Raw genomic sequence first — 13,285 nt, 5'->3', positions numbered from 1 at the left:
TGAAGTTACGTTTGATGGCTTCTTTCTGACACCACAAAGCCGCCATTTATTGTGTGGCTATCAATGGAGGTACACTTTGGAAACGAAAGAAAATGTTTAACATTGTCTTGATTTAGTTGCTGTTTTTACAATAAATATATACTTGTCCCATCCGCTGAAATAGTGCCCGGAGTAGATATTCGCCTCACTTATGGGCTGTAATTTCCACACTTAAAATGTCCGCCGTGTATCTCCAGGCGCCCTCAGCAGGAATGCAGTAGGCGGGGCGCGTGGTGTAAGTGGCAAACTTCGGGAATGACAGGAGAGGCAGTGCTGGCTCGCGGGGAAGTACCGTACTAGCAGGTCCTGCTGGATTTACTTTGTATGTTATTTTCCACCAAACCCATAAAACACCCCAGTCGCTGGATTCAACAGCTTTGACAGATAGCACAGTCCCAACGCGTTCTGCAGCCATGGCGGAGGACCTGAGCTCCCAACCATGGTCTATCAACAAGGATGATTATGAGCTATTGGAAGTGATTGGTATGTGCATTACTGTGGAGACGAAATTTTGATCAATCTGACTGCGAAGTAGTAACTGATGTGTAATCGGCGAGGTCGCTTGTTAATGACCAAAAGGGCGACAACCACGGTTACTATGTCTGACACTGAGAAACATACTTGAAAAGATAGCCTCGTTAGCTAGCTACCATACCTAACTTAATAAAAAAAATTGTTAACAGTTAACTAAGTAGCTAGTTAGTTAACTATTCTGTTAAGTTAGACATTTTAAGGTGCAACATTTTGTGCTATTCAGTTAGCTAGCTGTCACATTACAGTAGTACAGCAGTCCAAGCTGGGAACACTTCTCTGTCAAAAGTGTGCAACCTTACTTCTCAAAGAAAATGGGGTTCGAGTGTATTTGCCAAATAACTAGCTAACCAGCTACCTGGATAGTTAACTTATTCACTGTGAAATATTTTAAGGTTGCTCTATATCACGTTACTGAAGAGAGAGTAGCCTATACGATGAGTGTTGTTGGCCTATAAAGACTGCAGCATCATAGGACACATAGTTAGCAGGGCTATTCCTAATTTTCGAATTACATTTTAAGCATCTACAGCTAGCAAAGTTAGCTATGTCCTGTAATTACCCTACGATCCTGACAGTTCATCTGTGATTAGTCAACACGTGTAAAGCAGCAGATTCAGACGGTTTTAGGTTGTCGGTCGTTAGTACTGGAATGTTATCAGGTCGGTAATTAGCTATTTGAATTGGGGCGCAGATACGCTAGTAATCAGTGTTGAGACAAACAGTCGCTCTTCAAAATCTCAGGGCCGACTTGCCCCTGAACAAGATAATCTAATTGCCCCCCAGTGAAATGTTCTGGATAACACCGTCTGCAAACACTGAACATCATTCTATCCGTTTTTGCATCCTTGGGAAATGTCTCCACGCCAGATTGTAGTCCATCTGATTTGTAAAATTTGGGAAGCTTCTCTCACCATGCAGATTAGACTAGTTGGTTTCCATAACACTTTCCATCCGATTTAATGACAATTACGTTTCAAAGCCCTGTTGATTCCTAGAGCAGTGTATTGTTTTTGGCACCACTCCTCTTAATCCTGTTAGGTGGGATTAAATGGAGCAGGGGTTTATCTGGCAATGGGCTTGGATGGCATCTGACATGTCATCTGATGTCAACCAGGTCCTTAGCAGAAATGCAGGAAGAGTGTGCCTTGCCACATTGGGATGCAGTGTTTGTCCTTTAACCGGTTTAGGTTACTTGTCGAGTCCTTTTTGACACAGTGTTCATTATGATGACTCTCTTGAGCTGTTAGTGGATAGATGGGTACCCCTTTCTGCTTGGTCAGCTTGTGCGTGCTGTTTGAAAGCATTGCTGTTTGTAGCCTTCTGCTCGAAGGGCTGCCCTGTCTCACTGCCCTGTCTCGCTGCCCACTAGCAACTCCTGGTGGGTCAGAGGCCTCCTGGTTGTTGACAAGGGAATGTGTTTATCTTCAGCAGATGTTCCAGCGAGATGTTCCATATCTTTAATTGCGTATTGGACATTATGTAATTGGAGACCTTTTTCATCTGGACAGCAGAAGTAATGGTAGACTTCCTTTCTTCCTCCTCCCCTGGCCCCTTTAAGGTATAGGATGTATTTTGCCATTGTTGGTCCTGGAGAACAAGAGTTCTTTATTTTCCAGAACCTGGCTAGTTTAAGTTGCAAAGTTGCTGGTTTATCTTCCCTCAGTAGAGGGCTTCTCTTTGGAGGGAGGTTGTCAGGACGGATTTCATTCTGCGGTCTTCAAGTCAACCATTTGGTGTGTTTTTGTAAGCCTTATATTTACCTGAGGTTTCCACATACCCCAGGCTGGGAGGTTGGCCCAACAGGGTAAAACCCTCTGCTTCCTAGTGTGCATACCAACAGAAAGCTCCTTTTGAATAGGAACCAGTTTGTGATGTGATAAATGTGCACTGTTGTGGATTAACAGAAGGGATGGTTGTCAACACATAGGCCTTGACTGGCTGGGGGGGGTTGGATTGCTGGTTGCTGGGGTGCTTTGGTGTTTGGTTGGTTGGGGGTGTGTGTTTGGTTGGTTGGGTGGGGTTAGTGTTTGGTTGGTTGGGGGTGTGTGTTTTAGTTGGTTGGGTGGGGTTAGTGTTTGGTAGGTTGGGGGTGTGTGTTTTAGTTGGTTGGGTGGGGTTAGTGTTTGGTTGGTTGGGGGTGTGTGTTTTAGTTGGTTGGGTGGGGTTAGTGTTTGGTTGGTTGGCTTGATGGGTGATTGAGTGGCTGGCTGGGGGAGTTGGTCAGTGTTTCATTGGGTGGGTGGGGGGTGGTGTTAGTGTTTGGTTGGATCCCTAGTTGGAGGGGTGCTTTGGTGTTTGGTTGGTTGGGTGGGGAGGTGGGGTTAGTGTTTGGCTGGTTGGGTGGGGCGGTGGGGTTAGTGTTTGGCTGGTTGGGTGGGGCGGTGGGGTTAGTGTTTGGCTGGTTGGGTGGGGCGGTGGGGTTAGTGTTTGGCTGGTTGGGTGGGGCGGTGGGGTTAGTGTTTGGCTGGTTGGGTGTGGTGGTGGGGTTAGTGTTTGGCTGGTTGGGTGGGGCGGTGGGGTTAGTGTTTGGCTGGTTGGGTGGGGTGGTGGGGTTAGTGTTTGGCTGGTTGGGTGGGGCGGTGGGGTTAGTGTTTGGCTGGTTGGGTGGGGCGGTGGGGTTAGTGTTTGGCTGGTTGGGTGGGGTGGTGGGGTTAGTGTTTGGCTGGATGGTCTGTTGGTTTGATGGCCTTCTGGCTGAGGGACTGGATCGGTGTCTAGCATGGGGAGTGGGTGTGGGTCCGGCGTCTGATTGCCTGGTTGTGTAACATCAGAGTCCATCAGATCTCAACTAGGGTTCCAGTGATCCCTACCCTGTGTAACCTGGTGTAGTGGTGATCACATCCGGTCTGGGGTTATCTAAGGTTAGCAAGAGGTTGTCGGTTTAATTCCCACAGGGAGCCAATATGAATATGTTAAATGTCCTGTGAACGGATGGCTTTGTGTGGGCTCAGCTCTGCTGTCTCATTAATGACAGACACTGGGCAGGACAGGGCAGTTAGGCTACTGTTTCATCTTTTATTTGTTCTTTGGGTAATGTAATGTTACAGCACTAGCTAGCTATAGCTTAGTGAGGTATCTGTATGGCTGACTGTCTCAGCCTAGACTGGATGTAAATAGACAAGTATTCATTAACTTTGTTTACACAATTAAATGTCAAAAAAACAGTATTTTGAATAGCTTATATCACTAGAACTAAGAACTAAGGCCTTCATTTAGTTTTACCAGGCTTATATCGGCAGTGAGCAGTAGGCCAGGTTAAAGAGTCTGTCATAATGATCAACAGACCAGGTTAAAGAGTCAGTCATAATGATCAACAGACCAGGTTAAAGAGTCAGTCATAATGGTCAACAGACCAGGTTAAAGAGTCTGTCATAATGATCAACAGACCAGGTTAAAGAGTCATAATGGTCAACAGACCAGGTTAAAGAGTCTGTCATAATGATCAACAGACCAGGTTAAAGAGTCAGTCATAGTGATCAACAGACCAGGTTAAAGAGTCAGTCATAATGGTCAACAGACCAGGTTAAAGAGTCTGTCATAATGGTCAACAGACCAGGTTAAAGAGTCAGTCATAATGGTCAACAGACCAGCTTAAAGAGTCATAATGGTCAACAGACCAGGTTAAAGAGTCTGTCATAATGATCAACAGACCAGGTTAAAGAGTCATAATGGTCAACAGACCAGGTTAAAGAGTCTGTCATAATGATCAACAGACCAGGTTAAAGAGTCAGTCATAGTGATCAACAGACCAGGTTAAAGAGTCTGTCATAATGGTCAACAGACCAGGTTAAAGAGTCTGTCATAATGGTCAACAGACCAGGTTAAAGAGTCAGTCATAATGGTCAACAGACCAGGTTAAAGAGTCAGTCATAGTGATCAACAGACCAGGTTAAAGAGTCAGTCATAATGGTCAACAGACCAGGTTAAAGAGTCAGTCATAATGATCAACAGACCAGGTTAAAGAGTCAGTCATAATGATCAACAGACCAGGTTAAAGAGTCAGTCATAATGATCAACAGACCAGGTTAGAGTCAGTCACAGTGTTGGAATATGGGAGTTATGATTAATGTATTACTGTTCACTCTATCTTCTCCTGTTCCTCTCCTCTCTTTGCCTCCTCCTTTCCACATTTGTCTTTCCTCTCCTGGTCTGCAGAGGGGATTTCATGACAGTCAAGTGACTTCACTGAAAAAGCATTGCTCAGATTACTGCCCTGACATTTTCTCTGGTTGTGTTGTTGCTGTCTTTTACATTTTCCCGGGTCCTTGTGCGGGGCCCGGGTCCTTGTGCGGGGCCCGGGTCCTTGTGCGGCCAGTGTTAATGTTGGACCTGCGTCCAACTAGGATTTCTGGCAAACCATAGAATTTGTGTATTTCTTCCCAATTGTCAACTCTTATAGTGAGGCTACTAGGAGGGTAAATGTCACCACCAAATCCACTTCTCATACCTTTTTGCTGGACCGCGTAAGCTGAGCCGACTAAAAAGAGAGAATATCTTTTACTGAGTGAGTGACTGAGTGACTGACTACCCCTTGTTAAATAGCATAGTGGTTAGAGAAGCGGACTTGTGAACTATATGTCCCGAGTTCGTATCTCCTTGCAGGCAAAGCGATGTACGCATTATGAATTATTTCCGTATAGATGAGAATTTCTCTGGCTAAATTATAGTAAGCCTGAAATAAAAAAGTTTACGGTTATATTGCGACTGTTTCTGGTGGATTTTCGAAGTATGCATCCGTGCATGCGTTTTGGGTCAGAATAGACAAACACATTTGCTGGTTTAACAATGTAGTTACGATATCTTAAACCTTAACTGAAACTTTATACAGTTATATTGTGACTGTCTCTGGCATGGAATAATTCATCTTCAGTCTCTCTCGTAATTGCTCAATTCTTATGATTAATCCTAGGAAATTAGTAGATACTAGTAAGCCTATTTAATACAATCCTCAATGGAGTCTAGCGCCTGCTGAAACTTGCCGTTGCGTTGTGGTTAACGACAATGTCTCTCATATGAAAGACCTACGTTAGAATCTATTGATAGCAACAACGTTTATTAATTATTTCTGGTAGATTCCATGATTCTCTCGTCTTTTCACTTAATGAAAAACGTAGTTATCGTCGCCTTTATTGATAGTTATTGTATCAATGTCATTCACGAATGATTTATTGTTATAACAAATGAGTACTAACCAAAACAGGAGTAGGAATATGCAAAAATATTCTCTTCTGAGGGTACCAAAATCACCCAGGTTTTCTGGGATCACCAGGCACATGCCACACATATGCTTTGATAACTCAATATTGACAAATCTTACAATAATATGTGTCATTTATGTAACAAGCAGCTTCATTGAAAAAATTATTAAACAGCAAAACATTTTTATTTGACTCAGAAGTTGCGAGGGGGCTTAATAGTGACGTTTACCATACATTACCAGACAATATGTCATATCCTCATCCTCCTGGTTTATCAGAGGTTCATATAATCTTCATGTGATCTCTGCCTAGAAGGGGGATCATTTATCTTCTGTAATGAGGATCCTATCATCCAGTTTTTTCACATGATCACACATTTTCTAACTTTTGGCCCCTCTTAGGGAGTTTTTCCTAGCCACTGTTCTTCAATATTGTTGTTGTTTGCTCCTTGGGGTTTCAGGTTGGGTGTTTTGTAAAAGCACCTTTGACAACTGCTGATGTAAAAAGGGCTTTATAAATAAATGTGATTGATTTCCTGGCTGTTAGGGGGATCATATTATCCTGTTATGTGATTCCTGGCTGTTAGGGGGATCATATTATCATCCTGGTTTTTCATGTGATCCCTGGCTGTTAGGGGGATCATATCATCATCCTGGTTCTTCATGTGATCACTGCCTGAAAGGGGGATCATATCATTTTCCTGGTTCTTCATGTGATCACTGCCTGAAAGGGGGATCATATCATTTTCCTGGTTCTTCATGTGATCACTGCCTGAAAGGGGGATCATATCATCTTCCTGGTTCTTCATGTGATCACTGTCCATGCCAGCCCTAGCTCCCTTTATCTTTGGTTATGACAACTCTTGGCTCTCTGACTGCAACAATTTTCTTTTCTCTCATGCTCAGCGAAGGTCAGAGTGCCAAGGATGGACCTCTGTTTCCCAGAGTTCTCAGCAGACCCATTGTGATTGCAGCTTCCCCAGGGAAAGAGGTTGTATTATTACACTTGTCACGCCCACCTCTTTCTGCCTCAGTGCGCTCTGGACGGATCATATTGGACCGAGCGGTTTCTGAAGACCACCAGAATGTCTGAGGGTCTTGAGGTTCTCTTTAACACCTTGAGAATTTATGAGGGCCTTGAGGTTCTCTTTAACACCTTGAGAATATATGAGGGCCTGGATGTTCTCTTTAACACCTTGAGAATATATGAGGGCCTGGAGGTTCTCTTTAACACCTTGAGAATATATGAGGGCCTGGAGGTTCTCTTTAACACCTTGAGAATATATGAGGGCCTGGAGGTTCTCTTTAACACCTTGAGAATATATGAGGGCCTGGAGGTTCTCTTTAACACCTTGAGAATATATGAGGGCCTGGAGGATCTCTTTAACACCTTGAGAATATATGAGGGCCTGGAGGTTCTCTTTAACACCTTGAGAATATATGAGGGCCTGGAAGTTCTCTTTAACACCTTGAGAATATATGAGGGCCTTGAGGTTCTCTTTAATACCTTGAGAATTTTTGAGGGCCTTGAGGTTCTCTTTAACACCATGTGACAAGGCAGGGGGTGTAGGTAGTACCTAGCGGTTGTTATCCATGTGGGACATGTCTCATTGTACCTCCACATCATTTGTGGAATGTGAGTGGGGAATGCAAAGGGGATCTTTGGGCCACGACAGGGGGATGTGCCCTGTCGTGGCCCTGTCCAGTGTTAGATGCCCTTTGCATTCCTCCCTCACATTCCACAAATTATACGTACAGATGGGTTCAAATGAAAAGGTAGAGCAGACCATGAATGAAACCAATGATGCTGCGCTATCCTGCCTGCTGTCTTGCCGGGGGGACAAGCTCATTTAGCTGCCAGTTCCACGCTTAGTTGATCTGATGGGTTTATTTTTGGGCCAAATGTTTTCCTTGCTTTGCCTTGCTTGTCTATTTTCAGATATATCAACAGCACTATAAACACCATCTGTGAAGAGCCCTTTAGCCTACTCAGAAATTAAGTGTTGGGTCATCTTTACTTTATGTGTTAGGGTTAACTAAAATGTATAGCACTTTTTGGGGGTTTGCACCACCAAAAAGCTAATGTATCATCTCCAAAAGTAAATATGAAACTCATAGTTTACCTTCTTCGGTATAACTAAAATATGTCTCAATGGGGTGGATCAGAAGCAATCAGGGTATTTCTGTTGGACCCTCACACCATGACCATGGTGAGAGATGAATCTCAAAGTAAACCTGAAACTGCTCTGTTCACTAATTCCCAACGTGTGCTTTAATATAGCAAGATGACGATGCATTCACTTCTAGCGTGAACATTTGTGTTTAGCCGTTGCTGTCAGTGATATACTGCAGTCAAAGGTCATGTGAACAAACGCTTTATGGCAACCTGGCGACTAGTTATGTTATTCTGCTGTAATGTCAAGCTGGTCGTTACTAATGTGTTTTCTAATGGTAACACATGACTGCGTTTCCATGTTACTAATGTGTTTTCTAATGGTAACACATGACTGCGTTTCCATGTTACTAATGTGTTTTCTAATGGTAACACATGACTGCGTTTCCATGTTACTAATGTGTTTTTTAATGGTAACACATGACTGCGTTTCCATGTTACTAATGTGTTTTCTAATGGTAACACATGACTGCGTTTCCATGTTACTAATGTGTTTTCTAATGGTAACACATGACTGCGTTTCCATGTTACTAATGTGTTTTCTAATGGTAACACATGACTGCGTATCCATGTTACTAATGTGTTTTCTAATGGTAACACATGACTGCACCTCTATCACTAAGTCACATTGTTGCCAACATGCTATGACAGATGCTAGAATGGCCAGAAGTTAAATGGGGGCTAATTACTTTAAATTAGCTAATTACAGTTAGTGCTGAGACAGTGTGTCTGAAACAGCCTACGCTGCTAACAACAGCTGGATGAAGTGAACTCCTCAACCTAAGCTAGCTAGCTAACAATATGCTGCATTTAAAATCAACCTGGTGACATCAAAATGACATAAAACCACATTCCAACCGCAAATAAAATGTGCTGGTGGCTGATCACATCTGTGGGGGGGGGTGCTTACTCTCTGGTCTCTGCTTTCTGCTCTCTGCCTCAGCTTGATATTCAGTGTGGAGATTAGCTGTCTGTTTGAATACGGTCTGAGAGAGGAGCCAGACTCTCCGGCTGACAGCCTGTCACGGGAGGACCGGCAGCTACTGTCTGTATTACCTGGATCTGAATCCCATTTAAATCTCCCGTATGCGTTCTACTGTGGAGCTCAGGAAGCGACCCCCAATGGCTGCACTTCGATTGGCTAGATTTGAACATGTCTTTTTATGCCGTGAGTTTGCCACCTGAGCAGACCAAATGCAACCCAAACCCAACCTGACTGGTGGAAATATCTTTGGCACATCTTAGAGAGCAGGGCCTGGTGTATAAAATCGTATCATCTGTACCACAAATCCCCTTGGTACCAGGTTTGTACCGCCTCCTGGCCGTGCTTCTCATATCAGGGCCTCTGACTGCTAGGTGAGCCCCCACCAATAGGGGCGAGGGGGCCACTAATTAAATGTTGCTTAGGGCCCCCAAAAGGCTAGAGCCGGCACGGACCACAGGTGAAATGGATCACACCGAGTCCGGGAGGGAAGACTGGAAGGCAGGACCAAATAAAGACATGACAAAACCTGGACTGGGATGGTCCTGTTAGGCTGGCGCGGTCCTTCAGTGTTCTGTGTGGAACTCCTCCACCGGGCCTCAGTGTTCTGTGTGGAACACCACATGTCCAGAACTGGATCTGAACCTCTAAAAACAATGCCAGGAAGTGTGGCGACGTCAGTCTGAGCTGTGCTGTGTAGTCCAAGTCCTCCCCATGTGTTCAGTAGGTCTGTCCTGCATCCACCCGGTTCTAGCCCAGAGTCTTCCTTCTGCTACACTTTTCATTGACCGACGTATTGAAGCCGGATGTAATCCTGGTGTTGAGATGTTATTTTCCTGGGATTAGGTAATCCTGACTTTGTATTTAATCCTTGGTTCCCTGCTGGCTCCATGAAAAGCTCTGAACAATGAGGACTCTGTTAATATCTGGGCGTTCAGAGGTGGGTTGGGTTGGTTGGTTTTGGTGTCGCCCCTTGTAGCCTCTCCTCTATTGGAAGAAGTATAACCTCCTCCCAAAAAGGAGGGTGCTCATGTTTGATTCCACACAAAGGTCAGTCTGACATTGACAATGTCTCAGTGAAGCCAATTTTCATCATGGTTTTATAATACCCATAATTTATTTAGTGGTCAGAACAACTTTTTGCATTAAAACGTTACATCATATAATATAGTGTTGTGTGTTCTCTTTAAGAGCAGTCACTCTCTGGGGCCTTCAACGTTCAACGTGTCTGTCTGTCTGCGTGTCTGTCTGTCTGCGTGTCTGTCTGTCTGCGTGTGAGACACTGACCTGGGTCTGTCCAAGAGTGTAGCTGTGTTTAACCTGACTTTCCCCACAGGGAGCGGGGCCACGGCTGTGGTACAGGCAGCCTACTGTCTTCCTCGCAAGGAGAAGGTAGCCATCAAACGGATCAACCTGGAGAAGTGCCAGACCAGCATGGATGAACTTCTGGTAGGTACCTGGATAGCTGCTATCACCTACCACTGCTGTCAGAAGGAAGTCAGCTGAGGTTGGTTAAGGTTCCCTCTTTGTTTCTACTTAACCTATTGAGGTGTTGTCCATGAGTTGTAGAATAGAGCCAGTAGTGATATTTGATAAAAAATAGGGAGAATTCTGAAATGTAGGGTTTAGGAGCAAAACATTAACATGGAATGTTTGTATAGGTTATAGATATGGTGCCTTCCAGAATTATTGCCCCTGCTTGTTTAGAAGATCAAAAAGGACTGTGAAGAAATGTCTTATGCTCAATATGAGAGAAAAAACTATAATCAAGAAGTAGTTTTTTCTTTGAACACGGCCAATAACTCTGAAGAGTTACTAGGAATCAGAGACTGCTTTTTCACGTTGAAGGCTTTGCTGAACTGAGTAACCCCGTCCGCTTGCTAGGTTGCCCCGTTCGTCCAGCTGAGGAATGTATCCCTGTCTGGGGGGGGGGGGTTCTTCTTGGAGTAACATGGGTTTCAGAACAGCTAGGTCAGGGTTCTTGTCGGGGGTATGCAGGCACTTCATAGAGGGCAGTTCATAGATGTTGCTTTTAAAATTATCCTGAGCTTTTTCTGAGGTTTCTGCATGGAGAGCGCTAACAGGGAGCTTCTGTGGTAGAGAGGGACAGTCTGATGTATGAGCTGTCTGTGGTCTATGTGCTTTCTGTGATGTCTGGATCAATACTGGCTACATCTAAGCATTTTTTATTTATTTTTAATGTTAATTGAAGGAAATATGTGGACAAACATCACCTAGCCTTGATGAGATTTACACGGTTACCTACATGCAGAGCCGTCATGGGCCTAAACGAAAAACTGACCTTATTTTGGTTTTATGGGGCTGGGATCTTTGTTCATTATATAGTTGTTTAGTCATTCTTGTCTTCACTTTTTACATTTAAATCATCTTTGCCATTATGGTCTTCTGTGTTGTTCTGTTGCAAAAATGTCTCTTTAAATACATTTTAATTTTATGTTGTAAAATGATGAAATGTTGAAATGTCTAAGTGGAGTGAATGCCTGTGAGAGCAGCTGTGTACCTTTTTGGCGCTAACAGGGCATGCAGTTGAACATTCATGTTTTACCAATAATACAAAATAAATAGATTTAACATTTAAACCATTGAAAAACGTTTTAATTTAATGACATGACAGCCTAGGTACATGGTTTTAACAAAATGGTTGTATTATGCTAGCACATCTGCTGAGTAACTCGACTCTGTTTTCTAATATTGAAAGAATGAGTTCACAATACGAAGAACCAGTTATGACAAGTGTAATTAGCTTCTCTGATAACTTTTCTGATTGGAAATCAGTTTGAAAGCAGTAACCTTCAATATATGTACAATATAAAATCAGGGTGGATTTAAAATGTAGTTGATGGATTCTACTTCTGAATGTTGAATGTGAGTTTTTTTAATTAAATGAAATGTTCCATTAGGAACTTCATCAGTGCATAATAAGTAAATATTAATGTACTATTCAGTAAATGTAATTCTCCAAACATGGATGATTTGAATGTTACATATCTTAAATACAAATAGATTTCCATATTAAAGATGATATTTTTCTTATTTTCCAACTAGAGAGGGAAGCTATTAATCAAAACTGTATTACCATTTTGTCCCATTCCTCTGTGTGTACTGTAATGTTGCTTTTTAAAACTGCCACACTTCACACACCTGTGAGAGACAGAAAATATATATTGTATCTCAGGGGTTGCATTTATCACATGCTTAGGCTGTGAGTTGACAGAAATTTTATCCATCCATATTTTGGTTAATGTATTTTTACACTAAAGGTACTGTAGCTAGCTGCGTGCCTGTAAATGTAGCTAGATGGCACTAACAGCCTAGTGTTTTAAGTTAACACATTTATTTTCATTTTGCTTGGTTATTTAGCAAGCGAATTCTGTTGATATTCCATCACGGGTGGCAAGAATTTGCCCTATCTGTAGGCATTTTTGTAAATCACCATTGGTCCTTTTTCCATACAGTTTGCCTCTGGTGAAAACATACAGAACATTCATCGAGGCACGAGAGCCTGAATGTGCCCTGTTCCCCTTATAAACGAACCCACTAAGATGTACGCTGGCCGAAGTGGTGTGTTTTTAGGGAGACCTTCATGTGTATAGATAATGGGTGGAGATGGCAGCTGGCTGGAATGCCAGTGTTTCCTGATGATGTCATGGCAACACCCACGGCTCATGTGATGCAAGCTGAAGCCAGTCGCAGGACTAAGAACACGGATATCAGTACAGCTTCTTGACTGCTGGACACAGTCTACCCATGAGTCTCTCAAAATACATTGATGTTTGTCCGTACTTACCCTAGAGAGTTTGTCAGCAGACTTTTGTAAGAGTGAATTGGATCATCCATTGTGAGATTCAGACAAAGGAAATACAGGGAGAATTCTTAAGACTTGCTGGATTTCTGTCTTTGTTTCTAACTGTGCAGTTTTAGACGGGAGGTATAATGCCGTCAATAAGGACGCGGCGCATTGGGTTGACACTGCACGGTTAGAAACAAAGACAAACCGCACTGCACCCAGTCCGCAGACTCGGTGGTGGCGTGTCGGTTGGTGGCGTGTCGGTTGGTGGCGTGTCGGTTGGTGGCGTGATGGGTGCCAATGAACAGAGGGAAAAGCATGCAGTCATCCAAGCCAACTAGACTGAAGTGAAGCGGTTTGAGAGCTTCAGCTTTCTTAGGCGTCCACATCGCCAAGACGTTAAAATGTCCCACACACGCCCACTCAGCTGTTAGGAGGATGTGACAGCACCTCTAACCCCTCAGGAGGGTGACGATTTGGCTTCAGGCAGCTGCCTCATTCAGAACGTCCTGACTGGCCACATAGCTGTTCAGTTCAGCTGTGAGGCACCAG

The 13,285-nt window shown here is 43.6% G+C and overlaps 1 protein-coding gene across 11 annotated transcripts in view; it reads left to right on the top strand.

Annotated features, from left to right (window-relative positions):
* The first annotated feature begins 300 nt into the window (after positions 1-300).
* oxsr1b (oxidative stress responsive kinase 1b) overlaps positions 301-13,285 on the top strand; it is a 44,612-nt gene continuing 31,627 nt past the window's right edge. For 8 of the 11 annotated variants that reach the window (XR_004575056.1, XR_004575060.1, XR_004575059.1 and 5 more), the window contains exons 1-2: positions 302-522; positions 10,262-10,374. Coding sequence is in view for 3 of the 11 variants with exons in the window: in XM_029116209.2 (XP_028972042.2) it covers positions 453-522; positions 10,262-10,374 (183 nt within the window). In the remaining 8 variants the exon portion in view is untranslated. Of the gene's footprint in view, positions 523-10,261; positions 10,375-13,285 lie in introns of all 11 variants that reach the window. The other 3 variants (XR_003777722.2, XM_029116211.2, XM_029116210.2) reach the window with 2 other exon arrangements.

The sequence above is a fragment of the Esox lucius genome, chromosome 21 (genome assembly GCF_011004845.1).
Source record: "Esox lucius isolate fEsoLuc1 chromosome 21, fEsoLuc1.pri, whole genome shotgun sequence".
NCBI classification, from domain to species: Eukaryota; Metazoa; Chordata; class Actinopteri; order Esociformes; family Esocidae; genus Esox; species Esox lucius.
Note: the sequence above shows the minus strand (reverse complement) of the source record. Positions and strands in the feature narration are given on the sequence as shown.